This window comes from Rhipicephalus microplus, chromosome 2, assembly GCF_043290135.1.
Source record: "Rhipicephalus microplus isolate Deutch F79 chromosome 2, USDA_Rmic, whole genome shotgun sequence".
Lineage (NCBI taxonomy): Eukaryota > Metazoa > Arthropoda > Arachnida > Ixodida > Ixodidae > Rhipicephalus > Rhipicephalus microplus.
The window spans coordinates 138,590,116-138,613,490 of NC_134701.1; the positions used below are offsets into that span (position 1 = coordinate 138,590,116).

Below are 23,375 nucleotides of genomic sequence, written 5' to 3' on the forward strand. Positions count from 1 at the left end.
CTCAGTGCACTCATTTCTGACCCTGTTGTTGACCAGTCACTCCTTGACGCTTTTTACTCCTGCATCGATGTCGCAACGTCTTCTTCAGAACGAAGCCAGTAGGTCAACCTGCTGCAAAAGCTTGGCACTTCTTTTGACAGTCACCCTTCTGGTCTCAGTCGCACATCGAACATATCTCACAAGATTGACACAGGAACCGAGTCTCAGTGTCGGAGTGCCGTGTTATTGATGAACAGGTTGCTGACATGACCCAGCGGGGTATTACACAGCCTTCTAACAGTTTCTGGGTGTCACCGATCGTTCGTGTTATGACGAAGGACAGCTCTATTCGGTTCTGTGTCGACTACCGACGCTTCAACAAGATCATTTATAAGGACGTTTAGTTCTTACCACAAATAGACGATGCCCTTGACTGTTTGCCGGAAGCAGAATACTTCTCTTCGCTGGATTCACGTTTTGGATACTGGCAAGTGCCTATAGAAGCATCTGACCGACCGAAAGCAGCATTTGTCACTTTATAAGAATTTACCGTTATGCCTTTCGGCCTTTGTATTGCTCCAGCCACTTTTGAGAGAATAATGGACACTATTTTACGAGGCCTCAAGTGAAACACATGTTTATGCTACCTCAATGACGTAGTTGTCTTTTCCACAAACTTTGACACCCATTTATATCGTCTCAAGTACCTCCTAACACGGCTCGCCGAGGCCAGCCTTCAACTCAACCTCAAGAAGTGTGGTTTTGGTGCCCGGCAGCTCACCATTCTTGGCCACGTAGTATCGTGGGAAGACATACTTCCCGACCCCGCCAAGCTTCGAGCAGTCACCGGTTTTCTGAAGCCAAAGAACCCAAAGAAACTTGGAAGTTTCGTCGGCTTGTTGTCATACTTCCAACGCTTTATTCAAAATTTTGCTTCCATATGAGCGCCCTTTACGTACTTCTTAGCGGCAACAAGGACCTTTCCACCTGATCACTGGCATGAGACGATGCGTTCAACAAATTACGCCGCCCGCTAACTTCACCACCCGTCCTCTACCACTACAATCCTGCCGCTCCAGAGGAGGTTCATTTTGATGCTAGCGGTGTTGGACTTGGCGCTGTGCTCACAAAACGAGAGGCAGGGTTCGATGAATATCTTGTGGCCTACGCAAGGCGAGCTGTAACGAAAGCCGAAGCTAACTACTGCGTAACTGAGAGAGAGTGTTTAGTTATTATTTGGGCCATTGGAATAATTTCTCCACTACCTGTATGGCCACGAATTCGAAGTCGTCACTGATCATGACGCCCTTTATTGGCTATCCGGACCTAAACACCTTTCCGGAAGACATGCTCGCTGGGCGTTCAAACTTCAGGAGTACGACATCCGCCTTGTTTACAGAGCCAGTCGTATGCACACGGATGCCGATGCCCTTTCTCGCTCACCCATATCGGATGAAGGTGTTTGCCACTCTTCCCTCGAGCCTGCACTTGCGCAATCCGCCTTGCGCAGCATGACGATGGAACAACGAAAGGATCCCTGGATCGGTGGCCTCAAAAACATTCTTTATCATCCTCTCACTTCCTTGCCGTCTCGTGTTCTCTGCCGTCAGTCTAGCAGATTTTGCCTAAGGTCGATCATCTTTATCGACGCAACTACCTTTCCGACGGTCACAAGTGTCTCCTCGTGATACCCCGCCATCTTCAAGCTGTTATCTGCGAAATTTTCCACGTGGACCCACAGTGCACCTACGCAGGCCTCTTCAAGACATACACTAGGCTTGTTGTGGCATGTATACCTATGTGGGAAAATTCAATCGTTCGTGTGCTTAGTGCCAACGACGAAAGTTACCTTCGGGGCAAGTCTACCAGTCACAACCTCTTCCTTGTCCTAATCGACCTTTTCATCGCGTCAGCATTGACGTTTACAGACGGCTACCATCAACTGTAGCTCGTAATCACTGGATTATTGTTTCAATAGATTATCTCGCATGCTATGCCGGAACAGCGGCGCTGCCGTCTGACACAGCCCGCGACGTTGGAACGTTTCTGCTGCAATGTTTCGTTCTGCGTCATGGTGCCCCTCGCGAGCTCTTAGGTGACAGAGGTCATGCTTTCCTTTATGACACCTTGAAGGCATTACTCAACGAATGCCGAATCGTGCACAGCACAAGTACAGCATACCACTCTCAGACGAATGGCATGACGGAGCGCTTCAACCATACTCTTGGCGATATTCTGTCGATGTACGTCGCCTCTGTAATTGGGACCAAGTTCCCCTGTTCGTCTTCTAGCGTCTCAGGGCATTTCTGATCTGGTGGACGCCCGTCATGGCAAGCCAGCCCCTGAAGAAGGCGCTGGCCTTCGACGTTGTTATGCTTGAGAGAACTAGTTCCGCAGAAGTCGTTGACGTGTTCCTGCGAAGAGCTTTGGAGGCTGGAACTACCAAGTCGCCGTTAACAATGAACCCACTCTGGCTCTAATCGTTGACGCGTACCACCTTATCATCAGAGGAGAGCGCGTTGCTTTCGTGCCCCTGGTACCCAAAGCAAGGAGGTTTAGCAATTGTTTTAAAGCTCCTTGACCCCAGGTCACTCAAGTCATCGTTCTCTTCCTGGTATGCCGTGTCCCCAGCGAGGCGTTCGCGCAAGTATTGTCTCCCTACGGAAAGGTGCTGCACATCAGCAGAGGACTTATGCGGTCGCACCCAACCATGGGGACTGGGTCGCGATACGTCCGGATGGAAATAGACATCGTCACTGGTGCCCAACTGCCTCAAGGTCACAAGCCTTCGAGTGACCTGTGACTCTAAAGGAATTCAGCGAGTGTGTCGTCGATGTGGACACAGTGGGCTTTTGTGCATAAACTGCACAGCTGTTTTGCGGAAGGTGCGGTGTTTATGTCCACGACGGGAAGGGCTGTTCGCTGCCGTGTCACCGTTGCGGTGACCCACATGCCACTGTCGCCTGCACTATCAGGCCGTCGTATTCCGAGAAGGCGTACAAGAATTATCTACCACTTCAACCAAGAGCACAGTCCAAGAACAATAACGTTGTAGAATCGACGCCAGGTCGAAATAAATTAGAGGACGAAGTTGTGCGGAATGCGACGCCACACCAGACGCAACACCAAACGCCCGCAGTGTCTCCAGCCATCCCGGATCAGGCAGCCCCTCAAGGGGCCGATGATCCATCCAGTGGCCCGCGGCCACTGGTGATTCCCACAGAACCACAGGTCAAGCCCTCGCCAGAAGAGGCGCCTCTCGGTGAACGTGTCACAGATGGTGACGCGTTATCTGATGCGCGCCCCATGGCTCTCCAGTCCTTTGTTAGTCCTCCTAATGTTGAAGAGACTTTGCCCCAAGGTGACGATGTTTCCATCAACGAGGACTCGGACAGTACGACGAGTGACAAAGCACTGCAGATAGGCGATGACAGCACTGCAATCGACATCAGTCGGAACAATTCAGACGCGTTCGTCCCATTTTTGCTCAAGAGCCTCGGTGCCAAGAGCCACCAAATGTCCAGCAGAGACACGGAGGCCCCCAGCGGAGACAGAAGTCCACTGCGGACTTCGACGCGGCCCCTGAAGCCCCGCGCTTCCGGTGGTTTCCCTGGTCGTAAAAAGTGAATGAGCCGCCTGTGAGGCATCCGCTTCCGCGTCTGTTATAACTGTGCATCCTCTAGTATCCAGGTTAGTGTTTATCTTGTATGATGACTACCTGATTCAGTATTATTTCATTGAACGTAAAAGGTTTCCGCAGTTCGGTGAACCAGACCGCGGTGATTAGTGTAGCCCGTGCAGCGAATTGTGATGTTTTGTGCCTGAGGGAAACGAATTTCTTAAAGCTATCCGACATTAGGACTTTTAAACGAAAGTTTAACTTACATTGCTATTTCTCTTTCGCTACAACTCGTTTTACGAAAGTAGGCATTATTATAGTTAATCAGGTTTTATGAGAAGTCACCAGGTTTTTTTGATGGTGTTGATAGAATTGTGGCTCCGGATTGTACCTACTTTTCTTTTCCAATGAGGGTACGTTTTGTGTATGCGCCTGCACAATCTGGGCATTCTACTGACTTTTTTCAAAATTTGGATGCTTTTTTTCTATACGGTGATCACGTAATTCCAATTGTAGACTTTAACTGTAAGCTAGCTACGCGAAGCAACGTACAAGGTCCTGGCTGGGTCTATCTGCTTCAAAATCACGTGACCTGCGACGCCTTGTCCAGCATTTTTCATTGCTGGATGCGCACAATGTCATGCACGGGAATACTTTTGTTCGGACAAGGTGCCGCGGACCATCCTCCAGCAGACTTGACTGGGCTTAAATTCCACAGACCTTAGAGCCGTTTGTATCCGACTTACGTGTTCCGCCCATCCTACTTTCGCCAGTGCACGTCTTTGACAATCCTCCAATTCCCATAGAACTCAAAATTTCGTTTTTGTTTTCGGAAAAACAATGGCATCTTGATGTTCGCGTCCTCGAGGATGCGTGCTCTTGGGCGAATTTGTCCCGTGCGATACAGGTGTCACTCGCTGTGGCTGGTCCATACCATTGGGATGCGCTTAAAACACAGTGGCGCTTGCACTGCTCAGCTGAACGGTGTTTACTTCGTCGTTGCGTTTCTGATGAGCTGGCCGATACTGCAATGAAGTTACGGATCTCCTTGCATGCCGAAACATCGTCTATACCTTGATGCGAGCTTGGCAGCATGAACTACGTGAACGCTTCCAGCGTTTCATTGCTGCCTCGTCTCTGGCTGTGGCTGCATGGCGTTGTAGGCACAACCATTGTGCACACCCTGAGATGCTACGCTATTCGAGGCAATCGTGTTTTGGGCCGTCACAATCACCTGTTCTTATGACCACGCAGCAACCACCTACACAACCGATTCCTACGAGTGATCGATCTCTCTTTTTGGTACATATCGAAGTGATGTCATGTTCACCAATGAAGACAAACTTTGATGTAATATTGCCTATGCTTAGAGGTTTGCCTCGCATTCCTCAAGAAGCTGCTGATTTTCCGCATGTCCCCCCATCACCCGAGGAGGTAAAGCAGCACTACAATCTATCAAACTGGAGATGGCCCCTCAACTAGGCGGTTTTTCAGTCGAATTTTATTTGTCATTTTTGAATGAGCTTGGTACTGCCTTAACCACGGTTTTCCGGCAGTGTTACCAGGACAATGTCGCTCCATCAAGTTTTCGAGATAGCCGCATCGTACTGATCCCAATAGCTGACGCCTCCTCTGTTAGTCCTGAAGATTAAAGACCTATCACATTTTTTGACGTTGACTATAACATATTTGCGACGGAGATCATTCAACGTTTGAAGGCTGTGTTGAACACCCTGGTGCGTCATCACCAGGCTTCATCAATGCCTGGACGAGAAATACACAGCTTGTCTTTAACCACCGGAATATAATTAGCCTATACTCCGTCGCGACTTGCACACGGTCTTCTTGTGTCTTTGGACCAACAGAAAGCATTTGACCGACTATAGCACACGTATATTTTTAAAATGCTCTCAGCCCTTCGTTTCGCTTGTTGTTTTGGGGAATTATTCAGGCATACGTACTCTGTTATAAAAAGCACACTAGTTCTAGACTGTTGGGAGAGTGCTGCTTTTCTATTAAACGTGGGGTTTTGTCAGAGACGCTCAATGTCTCTTGTTCTAAATCCTCAGCCTTGAGCCATTTATGTATGCTCTAGAAGTGGATGCTCTAGAAGCATTTATATATGCTCTAGAAGCCCGTCCGTGCGTGCGTCTGTTGGTGCGTCTGCACGTCCATCTGTGCGTCCGTCCCTGCGTTCATCCACGCATCCGCTCCTGCGTCCATTAATGCGTCCATCATTCCGTGCAGCCATCCGTGCGTCCGTCTATGCATCTGTCTGTGTGTTCGCTCGTCCACCTATTCAATACTGCAAGTACTACCATCTCGCATCTTTTCATCGTATATTCCTCATATAGAAGCACCGTCATCCAACGGACATTCCACGGACTGAACGAGAGGAGGCAGACGCGCACTTTCTTACGGCTTGCGCTTTGTGTCTACTTCCCACCTTTAACCACCTCGAGTTCATGGTATATACTAGTTCACTGTATTCATGGCACTGAGGCCCAACGCTCGCTAAACCTTTCTAAAACCAAGGAAGTTACACCCAGCGAGTATAACGTAGCAACCCTTTCTTGTCAGAAAGTGCTCAATGTACATGACAATGGCTGCTAAGGGGTAATGAGAGACAGGAGGATTCGGCTTTTAGTTAACGCGCACGCTGAGATTTTTTTATTGTTCAACAATGCACAGAAGAAATCTCCCACCGGTACCATCTTTGGAGGCCAAATCTAAGACTGGTTACACACTATGACTACTACTACTACTTCTACGAGGGACAAGCGGGTGCCGCTTTAAGGAGCTTCGCCCCTAAATATTGAGAACGCACGGGATTTTGACTTCCCGCTTCATGAAGGAAGGTACCTTGCGCAGACTGTGTTCTGCGGTCACATTTGATACATTTCTCACGTGAAGCAGCCGCCTTTACGCATCGTAAGATCATTTCAGTCTGCTTTGTGTTCCATTTAAAGACTATAGTCTTTCTTGGGGACCTTCGACGCAAAACTTTTGATCTGTCTGTCTGTCTGTCTGTCTGTACAATCTTAACGATACCCTAAACGGCGCCAGAGTGGCCTAACGATACTCCAAACGGCCGACACCATACGCAGCGTTCACCAATATTGCTCAAGGTTCAGCGCTCGTAGTTGTGCGATTGTAGATTAAAAGCAATTATTGCGCATATCTGAGGCGAAATAACAATACGTCACTATTGCGTACTTGTATTGTTTATTAGAAAAAGCATACATAAGTAATATTAGGGATCATAGCCTTTATGTCGCTGTGCTGGCCATGCAACGCTTCCACAAAAGGGCAAGTGTTTCCAACGCTTTGCTAAGACAACATGGTGGTGGCACCTACCCGTCACCTTGCGTTCTACACCTTATCATCTCAGAGACAAGCACGCACGACGCGAGCCCTGTTTTCTAGGATAACAGCCAAATAGCGCCCATGTCTCACGTGTGACATGACTTGAAGCGCTCGTTCGCCTCCGCTGCACGCTCGAGGCACTCTAACGCAGCACCTCCAGAATATCATTCACCAATTTTCTTGCGCAGAACATCAAATAAACGTTCTGTTCACTCTCTCCAGACGCAAGATTACCGTCTTTCGGTGACACTTGCGGTGTACCATGCAGATACGGGGCCATTTTTTTTCACTCGGTGGCACTGAGTTGGTTTTTCGTGCGGCGTTAGGACAGCAGCGTTCCCAGGAAGGCTTTGGTTTCCTTTCTGTGTCGATACGCTGCTGTCTATTGGCCCTGTGCTTTTTATTGCGTCTTGCACAAGGAGGGTAATCCCCTGCATGAACTGTGGCATATTATTTTGTATGCACTCACCTTCGGTATTTATTGCCTAATGTGCACCTTATTCGGGGCCCACAATGAGTAATACTTACTTTGTTTTATGCATCAGCCGTCGCATTTCTTCATCGTATCCAGTTGATTTGCCCTGGCTAGATGTGTTGGGCAGTCCTATTGTTGACACAACAGCTGCTTTGTTGCTCCCGTTAGTTACTCCGGCACGCTGCACCAGCTTTGGGTCATGTGTTTTGGAGCGCGTTGACGGCATCATTTCTGCCTGGCCATCTCCGCGACTTCATGTGGTGGCTGGGGTGGAGTGTTCTTGCTACCCTTTACGGCCTCGTACGGTAGAGAATGGTGTAATTATTAACATGCCAGAACTGCTTCCTATAGAAAACAAATCACCATGTTTTGAGGCAATGCGTTGTCGCTCGTGTTCTCTGGAGGGCCATGCATGCTGGATTTTTTGGCTTCGCTTCGTTTCTTCTGGGCGTTGTTCTGGAGGGTGCTTCGCCTGCCTTCTCATTGTTGCGGGAGCTTACTGTCTTCGGAGCAATCGCTGTGGGGCTGTTGTTGAAGGTCGTCGCCGTCGCGCTCTCTTCCTGATTTTGGAGCGACTGTACAAAGAACTACCACCAGTTTTGTCGGACGAACTCTTCTTTATCGCTGAGTAGGAATTTGTTCGACACTGGTCCTGCCCTTTTGTGTTCGTCTGCGAGAGACGTGTAAAGCTTGTTTTCAGAAATGCCTGATCTTAGAAGGGTGATGTTTTTTAGTATTCGCACAAATACCTTGTAGATACTATGTGCATACCTAACATAGAGATCTCTAAGTTTAATTTCTGTGTTCTTCGTTTACCACGTATTGTACATATGTACACATATCCTTTTGGCACAATTTTTGGTGTGTCCGTAGATGTTGTGTTCCGTCGCGATGTTCTGTTGAATTGTAATTTATAATCACTGTTCGTGAGAAGAAATTTTTCTAAATACAAACAGACAATTTGACAGGCATACAGACCAAAACTTTGGCGTCGAAGTATCCAAAGAAAGACTCTCGTCTTCAGAACAGTAAACTGAAATATACAATGCAACCCTGCTTATTGGGTATCCTGGTTGTGGCGCCCAATAAAAAAATAAATATGTCGCCATCATATCCCAAAGATGATGCCCCTTCATTGCCAATAGAGTTAAACGTGTAACAAAATGAGCTACGAGTGCTTAATATTGCGAGTTTCGAATCTTCCTAAATATACGCGTGCTTTATGTCTCACAGCCTGTATACCGATACACTGTACGCTAAGACACTTAGGCTGTTTCAAGTCAATGTGTCGAGATAACGTAAATTGGCTCAATGAAGAGCCTACTTTTCTGATCTTTTAGTGCTCCCACAATATTCAACATTACAGATAAGTAAGAATTAGTGTCACCGTCATATGTGGCCACAGAGAGAACATTTTGTTAAAATTATTATTTAAGTTAAAGTTTAATCATTTCGCTCAAGCTACTTAAAAACAATTGACACAATGAAGAGCTAGTTTTTATGCATCTAAACGGCCCAGTTGGCTATGTGCTTTTTCTTGATGTTGCGTCACATTTCGCATGAGGCCAAACTGAGCGTAGCATGTGGGACACGTTATTGAAAATTTTGCCACTTATAGGCTGCATAGTTAAACAGAATATTCAGATACACTCATTTATGATTTATTGTCGATATTCTTCAAGGATGCATTTATTATCCATTTAGATACAAGAAAAACTGGAATGTAAAAAAAAAATGTAGTTACCCTTTCAAGCCTCGTGTATATTGCTTTATATATATAGAGAGAGCGAGCAGACCCCATTACCAACTCCTTCAGTTCGTTCCAATACAGCCAAGTGTAAACCAAGAAAAGAAAAAAATACCTGACGAGCTGCGGGAATGCAATGCTCGACGAAAGGAGCAGGTTCATCGATCTGAAAACGGTCGTGAAACCAATCATAGTCTACCACAGTGACCAGAAAGGGGCTATTACTGTTAGGACTAAAATACTAAATATGCGTAGCCTCCTACCTACCCTGGCAGCATAGTTGCTATTCGATACAGCTGCAGTCAACATTGACGATAGCAGGGCGAGATGGTGTTTATGTTTTTTTTTTTTTGCAGTTACCGCAACGAGATGAAGTAGCAGAGATTGTTCAAATAGGGCTTTCTGGAACGTGTGTCCGGGACTAGTTTACGTATATCAATGTTGGAAGCAAGAACATCACCTTCGTCTAAGTCTTCGGCTCCTTGAGGCATCATTTCGCATCGGTCATTCTCGTGAATGCTGATGTCATCCAGCGCAATGTACGCCTGCTGCGATGCCGGTCCAACGGCTCCACGAAAGATGAGCTGAGAGAACATGCAAGAAGAAAAGAATTGAATCGGCGGAGTCTGATGATTTGTGTAACTCGATGAACTCGGAACGAACCGCACGGAAAAACTTAAGTTGCGTGAAATTAAAAAAAAAAGCATAAGATACGCTATGTCAGAAAATACAAAAAAAATCGTCAACCGAGCAGTGCTTCTCTGTTTTCAATATTTATTTCATATATGATTATATTTCGTCTTTGGCATTGTTTTGAACGCAGAGGTATTGTCTCCAACATAAAATACACTCGTTAGACAAACACAGTGGATGCATGCTATCCAGCATGAGGGTAAAGCTCAGTTGAAGTAATGAAGTGTTGTAAATAAACAAAGAAAACCTAGGTATATAGGACATGGATATATGATACATCCTATTGTTTTGTGCATATTGTACCAGCTTTTAACAAAACTTCTTTGTCAGGAACTCTTCGCGGACGACTGCCCTCTTGGTAACTATCTGTTTTGATACACTTTGTAAGAGCGAAGCTGTTTAAGCTCAAGATGAAACGTGGGGTCTCCGCGCTGTTGTATATGACTCGCTGTTGCCGCGCCATCCAAGTACAAATGACGAAACGCCCGCACTTCTACCGGGAGTGCCTCTGCAAGCTTCGCACATTAGTTGTAGCATTGATGGTTGAACATTTTTGCAGGATCTGCGACTGCTTGATCCACCTTTTTCTGTGCCAAGAAAGAGAGAGAGAGAAACGTCTTCATTCACAAAAGCATGGAGAAGGAGGGCGTGGGAGGAACCCCTCGTCCGGGGTCCCTAGCACGACTCCAGGGACGAGCCGGGCCCGCTGTATCAGAGCTTGGAGAACCTGGGAGGTCCATCGCGCAAAGCATCGTCCCACAGCTCCTCGTTACGTAAAGGGTGAAGGAAAGCAGGTAAAGGAGGAAAGATGTTCGAAGTGCACTCGATTGAGACATGGAAGGTGATGGGCGAGATTTCACAGCCGGGGCAATGGTCTGCATAGCACTGCGGGTAAAGTTTTTGAAGTTAGTAGATTGGAAAATGTTTTAGTCTGTAGCTGGCGTAAGGCTACTGCCTCCTCTCGCGAGAAAGACGGTGGTGGGGCGCTTTGAGTGCGACGGACGTTCCTGTAGTGACGAAGAATGTTTTTGTTAGCGAGAAGAGGATCCCCATCCCCCTACAAAATGATCGCCTCGCCTTGCCGGGCCACCTGGAAGGAAATTTCGCGAGCAACAGCGTGAGCGCGTTCATTGCCCGGCAGAGAGGCATGACCAGGAGTCCAGAGTAAGTGGATGCGAAAAGTAATTTGACTCATTTAGTGGAATTTCATTGAGAATTTGGTGGGCCGCTCTTGTGATGCCATGTCCTGATAGGAAGTGCGCCAAGAAATGACCTAAAGCCTTGAAGGTCACGTTAAGCTCCTATGATCAACTAGGTTCTGCGGCTTTACATGGCTAGCGCAAACTTCAACCAGACTTCCCTCCCCCCTCTCTTTTTTTCTTTGTTGTCTACGCCACATACGTAGACTACATCAATCTTACTTTTAAAAAAATGTATATAGCCCGCACCCTGCTGTCATCTAGTCTGCGCAATGACAATATATTTGAAATGCCCAAACATTATCACTCTTAGACAATTTCACAGTGAGGTCAAAGCGCTTTCGCGGGGAAGCACGCACTTGGTTTGTACCTCACAAGGAGGATTAAAAAATTTCTGGAGTGGACATGATTGCCCCGGAGTAAATCCGTGCCTTTGGCAAGATGGCGGCTATGGCGGCCATCTTACTAGGGGCATGATAGACCATCATCGTTCAGTGATTAGGAACGGATCGTTTTCTCGCACGCCCAACGAGCTTATTGTGGAAACTTTTTCGGCTCATATAGCGCTCCAACGGCGTCTTAGTGTTACTAATTTTTCTTAGTAAGCCACTAATTGGAGGCAAAGTTTTTTGGATATTCAGTCACCTATACTCGTTTCTGTGTGGTATTTCATCGGGAACAGCTATCTTTTAATATAGAACTAACGTAGTATTTACAATAACATATGAAAGCCACTTGATCTTTAAAAGGACACTACTAGAAAATAGTATGGTTCTGCCATCTTGGCTGTGAAGAAGCTGGCTTTACTTCTCCTGGCAAGGCATTGCGGGAGTTTCCGCTCCAGCAGTTTTTTTGGTACCTCGCCAATGATACGTGGAATGAATAATACGGGCGTCACACAGAGCACGTTTGATCACGATTGAGCGGAATTGGACGCAACTTCCTTCATAGGCAACGTTCAGTCGAGTTTTCCAGTGTAACTACAGTGCCAGAATACATGGCCTAGCGAACAAAAAAAGCAGCCTTGAGACGGCTTCAGTGAAAATGGAACGCGATGCACGTGTGGCTCCCTGCGTCGGCGGATTGTGGTCCGGACACATGGGGGACGCGAGCACGCGTGGATTTTCTGCGCGCCCCTAACGGCAAAGGTCGAAGACTTTGAGACGGGGCAGTGTGAGCAACCCAGCTTCCTTTGGTGTGCGGTGCCTATAGCCATTCACTTACTTGCACAAAGTGTAGAAAGACCCTATTGTGATAAAGAAGTTCAATCAAGCCTCCATGCCAAAGTCAGCTCGCACCTAGCTTGATAGTTTTATTCTGGCACTTGATTTTACGTTATATAGAATGGTGCAAATGATGTGTGGCACATTAAGCGTTTCTTGTATATTTGTACATGTATTTAGTTATTTAGCTTATTACTTACCCGTATTAGTCTCTATGTCGAAATGCACAGTGTAAAAGTGTGATTTACAGGCGTACTAGAGAATGTTGTAAGTAAAGTAGCTTGAATATAGCAATGGTGAGAATGGGCAGCGCGCAGGAGAGTGTTCTTAGTCTAATCTGGTGCTCTAGAACCAAGGAACTAGTGGTAGAGAAGGCTTTCATGCCAAACTAGGCACTTGTGTCTTGAACTCATTGTCGATTCACCACTGAATGCAAACAAGTCATACGTGTAGGTCATTCTTTTTTTTCTTGTTAAACGATGCAAACTTGAAGAAAGAAAAAAACTGGCACTGCCTTCAATAATGCAATCATCAGTATAGGAATATCACACTGGTAGTATCTCCTCCATTCAGTCGAAATAAAATGTAGTAAGACAGCACAAAACATTCTGCATGCTTCATGTATTATGACTGCAATTGTTAGCCAACTCAGCTGATGTGTGGCCATTCTTACGTCCTTGCCTTGGACACTTTGGTTCTCCGGTATTTCTCCGTAGTAGACCATTAGCATTGGAAAAATAGCTATAATCTTGGTCACACTGCATGTCCGTTCGGGTTGTTTAGGGACTAATTGATGTTCTTACTCAATATAATCGCACAACTTCAAAGATCTGAAATGCAGTGGACGTTTAAAACCAGAGGAGAGATCAAATCTGAAAACATCAACTTGAAGTACGAAAAAGGCGGGTAGCATTCCTTACAAATTGCAGAGTGAAAACTGTTGAGCTTTGCTTGAATGTGGAATCCTGAATTTTAGAACTACTCTATGTAATGAAAGCACTAAGTGCGAGAGCTAGCGTTGTTCATTGTGGCTTCATAAGGATCAGTGGAAGATACGGATCTAGACACTGTACCCGGCTGTATTGGGGCGCAGCGAGTTGTCCCACCAGCCAACTGCTTTTTTCAGAACCTTTTTGCGTCCACTGCAGCGAGGCCTTCCGTGACTGATCAGTTGTATCTACGGCCAGCACCTGTGTTAAACAAAAGTATGCAAAAAGTTTTGATTTGCAGCAGGACTCATGGTCAAATTCATGGTTGGTAAGAACAAAAAAAAGCGCTTGTGCACACCGCTGCTCAAGACAAAAAAAACGCTGCATATTCCACATATCCTGCGATAAAACTACGTATTCAAGTAGCAAAACATGATTTTACACTGAAACAGATACCGAGTTTATACCACTTGAAAACATCGTATTTAAGCAGTTAAAATAGCTAAAACCAAATGTCCGTCACAATGAAACATATTCTACAATTCTTTCTAAAACTAAGAACACTGTATAATCACTACTTTCTGTTTTCGGCTTCTCATAGCGATGAGGTGTGAAATAACAACGCGAACAGAAACATTGCAGAAGACTAGGCTTTTGATAAACGAGTATTTGTAGGCACAGGAAGGATTTTGAGGTGAAAAACATAAAAAGCTTACTGAAGATGAAGATAGTTAGAGTGCTACTAACAAGTGCTAAAAAGGAAGCACACTAACTACCATTTCCAAAGGCGATTCGGCTGATCGTATAACCACCGCTCTTGTTTAAAGTGTTACTAGTTGTTAGAAGTCTTCCTTAAACAAACAACAATGTTAGTAATAAATTTTAGGTATTGTATTCGAAGAAAGCTTTCTTTCTAAGTAAGACTAGTCTTGTCTCTTGCATTTGCAGTTCGCTTCAGTCAATAAGGTTCTCTTCATTCCTCGATGTGTGGAGAGAGTTGATATTGCGTAATTAAAAGTGATGAATAATTATCATGAAAATAAGGGCTCATAGCCACGACAATTTGGACACGGTGTATCTTGAAATGCTACTCAAAGCAAGTAGCAATGAAAGAGCTCGCGCAAACCGAATAGGAAAGCACGCTAAACCAAGCGAAATGGAGCTTTCGAATGTTTACCAGCATTTTCTGTAGTCTAAATGACTTTGTGGTCAGACCGTGAATCCTGTGCTCTCCTTCCATTGCCTGAAACCCTTTCTTTGGTCTTCATCTGAACGCCATGTTATACGTATTCATTCATATTTTTCGGCACAAATCTGCTAGCATTGTATACGTAACAATTATTGTACCGATAATTGCGGTTCCCTCTGGCAGCCTTTGAAGAAAAAATCATTTATAAACAATCAATATACAAACATAACCATTGTGTTGCATTACCACGCGGCCGTATTATTATCTTCCTGTATTGTAATATATTTGAAACTCAATTTATCGAAGTGATAAGTTTTAACCACGCTCTAATCATTTAGTCACTGCGGGAATCACACAAAATCAATATGGTGACTTTTTGATTACTAGAAGCTTAAAGTGCTAACCTAACGACACTGAATAGGTACCGCGGCACTGTTTTTCACCAGCAGCCAACGCCTGCGCGTCTGATTAATGCGTTAGGGTGGCAAAAAAATATCAGACGCCATGTGCAGACGAAGTAATTCGTGACGTAAGGCTATACTATGCCAATTTTCCAAAGCAAGTAGGACGAATGCAGTGGCTCTACGAGCATGCCGAGTCAGGAGAAATGAGTGTTAACTGCGCATAAACCGTGAAACGACCAAAGGAAGCGTCTCTGCCTCAAGCACCGCCCGGTATGTAAGAGCGCATCGACTCCCAGTCAGTTGTTCTGTGCAAAGGCGCGTTGGTATGACACAGAGCCTCGTCAAAGTAAAGTTAATGTCGTAACGAGGGCACCCAAAAGCTTCAATGCAACAGCTTCACTGCTCACGCTTAAAACACGTCAAGGTGAAAATTTCGAGGAAATCTGTGGGCTTTTTCACAAAGCCATTTCGAGAAAAGCTTTCTTTCGTAGTGGACTTTTTCGTGGACATTGCTATTTCTGCCTTGTCAGCTTCGGAGTTTCCTAACTAAAATTATCGTTGCAAAAATTAATGGTGCTCCTTAAGAAGGGCCGAGATACTAGTTACCAAAGTTTGATGGCAAGTTTCCCTTTCAACGTTCACCTACATAGGTCTGGTTTGGTGCAGTAACGTTTGTGCCTCCATTGCAATGGTAGTGAATTGTTGGATCATTTGTTCTTAGTGAGTGGATTATTTTTCCATTGGAGGAAAAGACTTTTAGAGGAATCGCTCCTGATGATGGGAGTAATTGTTTTACTTCTGGTGGTTTTTTGCCTTGCGGATACCGTGCTGTGTTGTTGCCACAGGAGCGTTTGCGAGGTCGTATGCGTTATCCTACGTGAGACGAGTGGAATTTAATCCTAAGGTTATTGAAATCAAGCATATTCTTTAGAAGCAATAAAGTTGTATTCTTTTTTCTCGTGAATTAATTTATTAGGTTAGTTCAAAACATTCTATAGCTAAAAATTTTTAAATTATGAAGAATTTTTTTATATACCAAGCCACCTCCCGTTTCTTGGCCCCATGGTGGGTTGCGCCAGGTTAAAGGGTGAATCAATCAATAATCACATGGCTCTAACACGAGCTCAGCTACCCGGCAAAATAAATGTTTGTTTGTGTGGAACCTTCTGTTTCGAGAGTTTATTATAGTTTTATGGCCAAATCAGTTCTTGATATTCATTGATTACCTAATTGAACCATGTCTGTGCCTGTAGGAGAACGGCAATTACGGTACACCAAGAATTTTGTAACATCCCGTATTCGTTAGACCAAGGTCTGCCTGTACAACCTAATTGTAGCGCCTAATATATATCATGTGCTTCAGTGATGCCCTCCCACCTCGAATAACCAAAATAAAACTAAACTTTTTCAAGAAAATTACGTGAAAAACGGGGGGGGGGAGAGAAAGGAAAAGAAAATGCACATACTAACTGAACTCTCTATTGAAAGCAGAAAATTAAACAGTAGTGAATAACCAACCCAAAGTATCCATTGATAACCCTTGGAGGAGCTTGATTAGCAATAGCTACAGCAGTACTAAAGATGCGCAACCATAGCTAGCGATGACAATAACCTGATAGAGTACTTAAATTAGGCTAGGAGTAATCATTATGATGATGGAAAGTGTTACGCTCTGTTGAGATAGCAGGCGGAACTTGTTCAAGAAACGTCTTTTTAAAAAAAATTCCGCCATATCCACGAAGTGAATTATGATGAGTGGGCGAAGCTCCGGAGGTAAACCTGGTAAACCATGAATCCTCTGTACATTTTGCCCACTCGATTTTATTACATCGCTCCCCCTAGCGTACGTCGCCGCACTAAATCGAACGATTGCCTTCAACCAATGACACGCGCCATATGTGACATCATTCCTATTTTATAAGATCTCGCGTCTTTCATCAACTACAAGTAGCGCTTTCTAGTTTATAACATCTTGCATCTTTTCATCATCAGCTACAAGTACCACCATCTAGTAAACACTACAAGAACTAAACGAGAGGTGGCTACATACAGGAGACGGTACCGCCATCTAGTGAACACTGCAAGAACTAAACTAGAGGTGGTTACATACAGGGGACGGTACCGCCATCTAGTGAACACTGCAAGAACTAAACTAGAGGTGGCTACATACAGGCTACAGGGGACGCACAGCCCACGCCCTAAGGAGCTTCGCCCCTAAAAAGCAAATAAAATAACTATAACACGGCCACAGTCCAACTGCTATGGGCTATATTACCTGGCAAAAAGCACACTCGTAGGCAGCACCTTGCCATGCAATATAGGCTCAGATAGATTTCACTGGTGCAGTAGGCTCACCTGTAGGGTTGTGTCTTTGTCTCCGTTGATATCGTACCAAAACTCGACGCACTGCGTTCTCGAATCTGAGGAATAAAGTACCCCTCCAATCAAGTCTGCTTTTTCTCCCGTGTTCCTCTCAAAGTTGCTAAGGAACAGGTACGACCCTGAAGAAAAAAAAATGACAAGTTTCAGGCTCAGCTTTGTCGATTGAGCACGCAATGTGTACTAAGCGTTATGGTTGACACAAAGCATGGCAATAGATGCAAGTCTATCACTTCTTTCAATAACAAGACAGGTGCTGTAGCACCAGTTGAAACATCTCAAAGAAATGACCAGGATTTCAACACATGCGCCGATTGGGTAATCTGTCGCTGGAGACAGCAGTTGCCTGCCGTAACTGAACAGAATATATGCGCAAAGATACTGTCTGACAAAAAAAGATAGTTACCCAAAATTACTCCTGGTTCTATACAGCAGAGGCGTTGGCAGAGGCCTAAATGAACACTCTTGTGAAAAATATAGTGTCACGCTACAAACGGCGCGTCTTACCAAAGAGTTTTATATTTTACAGAGCGGCTCCATAGCTATTTCTTGAATGGTGTTCGATTGTCCGGGGATGGCACACGCTTTGTAGTTTAATAACACAAATATTCAATTTTACGACAAAGTTTCAGTAGATTTCTGCTGCCTCCGCGCCAGTGACAAAATCGCCAGTGGCAGCGTGCTGGTGTTTCGACCTCCGGCGGCGGTGCGACATTGGTGCACTTTGATGGGGAGTAGGGAGCACACTCATGGGGTGGGAAATGCGTCCCTTGTACTCCAGGAAAAATAACAGGTAGTTGTTCCCGACAAAAGTAATGCACTCCGATGAGTAAAAAATATATGACTTCCGATAAATTTGCTGACACTTAAAAAAATGGCAGCATATTCACGGGGTGAATGATGGAGAGTGGGGCGAAGCATCCATCCGTCCATTGGTTCTTGCTTCCGTCCCTCCATGCGTCCATCTGTGTGACCGTCCGTGTGTCCATCCGCCCGCCCGTGCGCGCGTTTGTTCGCGCGTCCGCACGTCCATCCGTGCGTCCGTCCCTGCGTTCGTCCCTGCATCACCCTGCGTCCGTCCATGCGTCTATTCATCCATGCAACCATCCATGCGTCTGTTCATGTATCTGTCTGTGTGTCCGTTCGTCCATCTATTCAACACTCCAAGTACCCCCATCTCGCATCTTTTCATCATATATTCTGCATATGCACCGCCATCCAGTGGACATTCCAAGAACTCAACGAGAGGTGGCACACGCACACTTTCTTACGGCTTGCGCTTCGTGTCTACTTTCCACCTTTCACCACCTTGAGTTCATGGTATATACTAGTTCACTGTATTCATGGCACTGCGGCCCAACGCTCGCTAAACCTTTTAAAATCAAGGAGGTTACGCCCAGTGAGTATAAAGTAGCAACACTTTATTGTCAGATAACGCTTAATGTATATTCCTATGGCTACTAATGAGGAATGAGAGACAGGAGACAATGAGAGATGTGGCAAACTGTTTACGTGTGATTTGTGGTCGTTGAAACGGATATGAAAGGATGTCTCGGCTTGACCGATGTATAGCATTTTCATCTACCAGGTCATTCGTTTGACAAGATTATGGTGACACTATTAGAATCAGGCTTTCAATCACACCATAATCACGAAATTCTAGAATCGTTCTTGATTTACAAGTTCAATAGTTTGTTATCCAGCATTAACGAATGCGTAGGCAAAGTGTCATGCCTTTCTACGATGCCCTGACGTCCGCATTTTCGATAATTTTTTAAATAAGCGTCTTTAACGTGTTCTGTATTTCCTAAAGATTATCACATAACTTTTGTTTTTCATGCGTGATCATCGTCGTCAATGGTGAAAGTTACAAATGCCTTTTTACATGCCCATAATCAAGTCTATTGTATTACATTTTTTCTAATGTTTCTTCTTAGTGTAGTCACGGCTGTTCTGAAAATTTTGTGACACTCATATGCTGATCGCACTTGTATTGTACTTACGCGTTCATGCCTGCCCATAAGAGCAGCCACATACTCGCATGTCTGTTCATCCTGACGAAAGCCGTGCCACGGCCGAAACGTAGAGTAAAAAAGTATTCAATTTTCGTAAGTTTGCTCCTTTGTTTCCTGAATTTATATATATATATATATATATATATATATATATATATATATATATATATATATATATATATATATATATATATAGACACAGAGAGAGAGAGAGAGAGAAGATGCTGGCACACGGAATTTGAATGTGGGAACTCCGCGTCATGAATGCGAGGCGTTAAACACTGAGCCATCGAGAGTTACCTCCTTCAACGTTCAAACGGCCAGCTATTCATATCTACCAGTTACTGCTGTTGGCGAGCATCTCAAAGAGAAACTATCGTGTTTTCAGCACTATCAGCAAGATGGCGCAGTGAGCGCGCGGTGGCTCTCATCTCTCACGCGTACTTTGGCCCGCGTAGAGAAAAAGGGAGTGCGCACTTATCTTGTTCGCGCGCACTTATCTTGCAGCGGGGAGAATCGTACGTCTTGGCTAGTCTTTGAGTTTCGTCGGAATGATTCTGTTGTACTTACCGGGCACACAAAGGTCCCTGCAATCGTTGCATGGCCTCTGTTTGCGAAAAGGGCGCGTTTTTCAGGCACAGCAAAGTAACAACTGCGATGCTTATTTACGGTAATCTGTACCTGCGATTACGTTACGTGTGTTCTTTGTACGTGAGAAACGTCGAGCACGTTTCGATGTGCTTGCTCGTCTGCACGTGACCTTCTAGTTTGTTACTGTGGCTTTCATTCTTTCGCCTTTGAGGCAAAGCTGTGACTTTTTTTATTCGCAATTTCTTGGTATACATTTTGCAACATCAATTATGTCAAGGAAGTACTTAAGTGGAGCCGTGGGGAACATAGACATAAAACACTTCCGTCTTTATTAATAGACCACATAGTACGTGAAATGGCAGTTGTGGTTGCAGGGCTGGCAATCCAATATTGAAACTAATACATATGTACTCCTAAAATACCGCCTTGACATCGGGTTAATGCCAACTTAATTGGGGCGCCATCTGCTGAAGTTGATATATGTAAGAAGAAGAAGAAGAAGAAGAAGGTGTTGAATGAGAAGAAGGAGCAGAGGTAAGCCCGAAAAGCGGGTTCCTAGCCTGCTATACTCCTCACGGGGGTAAGGAAAAAAAGGGAAAGAGGAGGGTATGATAAGGGGTGATTGTGATGTAGCAAAAAGAGTCACTGCACACATAGTCCCATTCAGTGTATGACACGACAAAAGTCTCTATCTAAAGACTGGAATTAGACCTGTCTTGCTTAGAAATTGTGAGCAAGCCCTTTAAGCTATTCTGAGCGTGATCCACACTTTCCCCAGCACAAAAAGTTTCTCTTCCGAAAATGGTCGGCAGTCTAGGTCACCTCTGAGGCGCCTAAGAGATTCTCTGCCAACTGCGCATAAAAGGCACACAGACACAGAATGTGAATAATAATCTCTGGCGTGCTACACAAGGAGCAGTTTGGATTTTGCCCTTGTACAATCTTGCATAACTATTGTCGCGTGTATGCAACACCCAGTCGCAGTCTGTGAAGTAGCGTTTCCTGGTCTCTCCTCAGTCGGAATAAAAGGCGAAAAGCGCGACAAGAGTCAAGCCTAAAAATGCGCTGGTGGCGATAATCCAGATCATTCCAAAGTCGTTGCATAAATGTCTTCATATCTTTAGACAGCAAGGCGTTGATGTGATATTTGGAAAACTGAGTTGATATGACTTCTCCGCTAGCGTGCGTCATTTTCGCTTCTTCATCAGAATGTTCATTCCCAGCTATGCCACAATGACTTGAAATCGATTGAATGATATGTGGGGTTTACCGTCCGAAAACTACCATATGATTATGAGAGACGCCGTAGTGGAGGGCTCCGGAAATTTCGACCACCTGGGGTTCTTTAACATGTAGCCAAATCTGAGCACTTGGGCCTACAAAATGACTTCGAATCCATTGAAACGCAATAGTATGTTCAGATTTAAATGCATCATTCAACATATTTATCATGTCACACACCAGAGGACTGTATGTGGTGTGTTGTTTCATGTTGTTTCTAATTAGCTGAAGTGCCGGCTTAGAGTAGCAAAATAATGTTCATTTCGCTGGACTCTGCTGTAAGATGTAGAACGCGCTTGTCGGACAACGGTCAGTACAGCGACAGTAGATAATGTCCGGTGTGCTATTTTGAGGCGTTGATTGATTATCATTTGAGGCACAGTTCAAGCTGCTAGTGAGGAGGTTTGCGTGACAGAGCCATATGCAAAAATATGCACTGTTCGCAACTATATGCACAATATGCAACTATCTTCACACATTTTGACCATCCAAAACGGTGTACGTCTGTGATATTGACAGTCAAAGATATCAGCGTTAACAGATTACCGCTATCGATATCCTTATCTGCATCAGAAATCACACAAGCAATGTTGCAGCCACCATTTACAATGAAGGAGCGCACAGGTATGTTGCCCTTCTGAGTCACAGCCTTCAATGCATTGAGGTTCGCTCATGTAGAACCGTCAACAGCGAGTACATTTCTTCTAGGATAAATGCGGACCTCTTTTATTTGTCGTGGAGCTATCCTTCCAAGATACGCCGTGAGAGCTTGTCTATTTAGGGAATTCAGGTCGCCTGTAGCAGTGATAGGGACGTAAGTAATCGTGCACGTCTGCGGACAGGACGATGCACGGTGGTTAGGACCCCTCACGCTTTAAGTCCTACGAAGCTTCCTCTTCCATCGGCGGTTCGTGGCCTCAGCATATCAACCCTCAGATTCCATATCATCCCCGTCAGAGCAGCTCGATAACCTTGACAACGCCATGTTCAAATGCTCAAGCGCACCAGTCCTATTTGACGCTTGCAGGTCACACCCCGGTCTTGGCGGAAGAGGGGGTGGAGCACCCGTCCTTGCTGTCGCCATCGCACCCACCACGGAGACGACCGTACGAGAAAATTTGAACAAATAATTACAGACGGACCGTAACAGCAACACAGCCTGTAGCAGTGCCAAGGTCTATCATCCTCGCAAGCACCAGCGCTTCATATCAGCTCATCGCTTCTGGTGTTGCTAAAATCCACCTTGGTGATGGCATCTTTATGCAACGGTAAACAATTAAAACATGTGCGGCTGTTTAACGCATGCCTGTGCGTTGACTTGTACATGTTATTAGCGCCAATTCTAAAGGTACGATTCTAAAGGTACGTGGAATGGGTCGAATTTTATTAGACACATATATTATTTTCCGTTCATTTTTATTCCGTTACTGTACGATGCAATACTGCCACTGGAAGGTGGTGCCACGTACTGATACACCTCATACCCTGGGAATAAATTGTTTTAGTAAGGCATTGCAAGCGCTTAGGAGAAGTTACCTTCAGCAGAGTAACGATCTATTTTGCTTACTTTACCTTCTACATCACAAATATGAATTGATAGTGCATGCCAAAAATGTATAACAGTACATGTTTCCGATACAATGATCACAATTATCTGTTCCAGCGCCTGGCTAAATGCCAGAGATCACAGTTGCTACCGAGCGAACGAGCGAATACTCATCACAAATGAAGGCCCCCAAAAAGCGGCAAAAAAGAATTTCCCCAGTCTTTAGAATATTTTTAAGTATGAATAAAATGCCACTCCAATGCGCAGCGAAGTTTCAAAAACCACCGAACTGCTTTGTACAGCGAAAATATGAGCAACATAACCAGATAACAAAACTACTTCTTATTATTATAATCAGGGTGTAGTCTCCAGTGTGTCGAAGGATTATTTGCCAGAGCATAATTATCGTTACTTCTTTATTCCCCCAACGTATTCTTGACTTTAAAAACCCGGCGTGCACAAAAGCGCGGGTCGGTAGAGGCAGATGACCCACTTCCTTAGTCACCTAGAGGAGATGTGTACGAAATTTGCCCGATACTATAATCTGCCTCACACATTGACGCAGTATGCAACGGGTGGTGGCACTTCGATGAACCTTCGCCTGCCTTGATTAATCCAGCGCACGCCTATGCACACTACTACTCAGTCATCGGCAAATACGCTGAGGGGAACGCATGTTGCACATTGGGAATGTGATGACCACTAACATAACTATAATAGATCCGAAGCAGCTCTTTGAC

General features: G+C 45.0%; 1 protein-coding gene across 2 annotated transcripts in view; it reads right to left on the reverse strand.

Moving 5' to 3' along the window:
- LOC119169732 (MAM and LDL-receptor class A domain-containing protein 1-like) overlaps nucleotides 1-23,375 on the reverse strand; it is a 336,454-nt gene that overhangs the window by 231,339 nt on the left and 81,740 nt on the right. For both annotated transcript variants that reach the window (XM_075886851.1, XM_075886852.1), the window contains exons 10-12: nucleotides 17,179-17,324; nucleotides 13,375-13,491; nucleotides 9,647-9,770 (exon numbers count right to left, since the gene is read on the reverse strand). In XM_075886851.1, coding sequence (XP_075742966.1) covers nucleotides 9,647-9,770; nucleotides 13,375-13,491; nucleotides 17,179-17,324 — 387 coding nt within the window. The remainder of the gene's footprint in view (nucleotides 1-9,646; nucleotides 9,771-13,374; nucleotides 13,492-17,178; nucleotides 17,325-23,375) is intronic.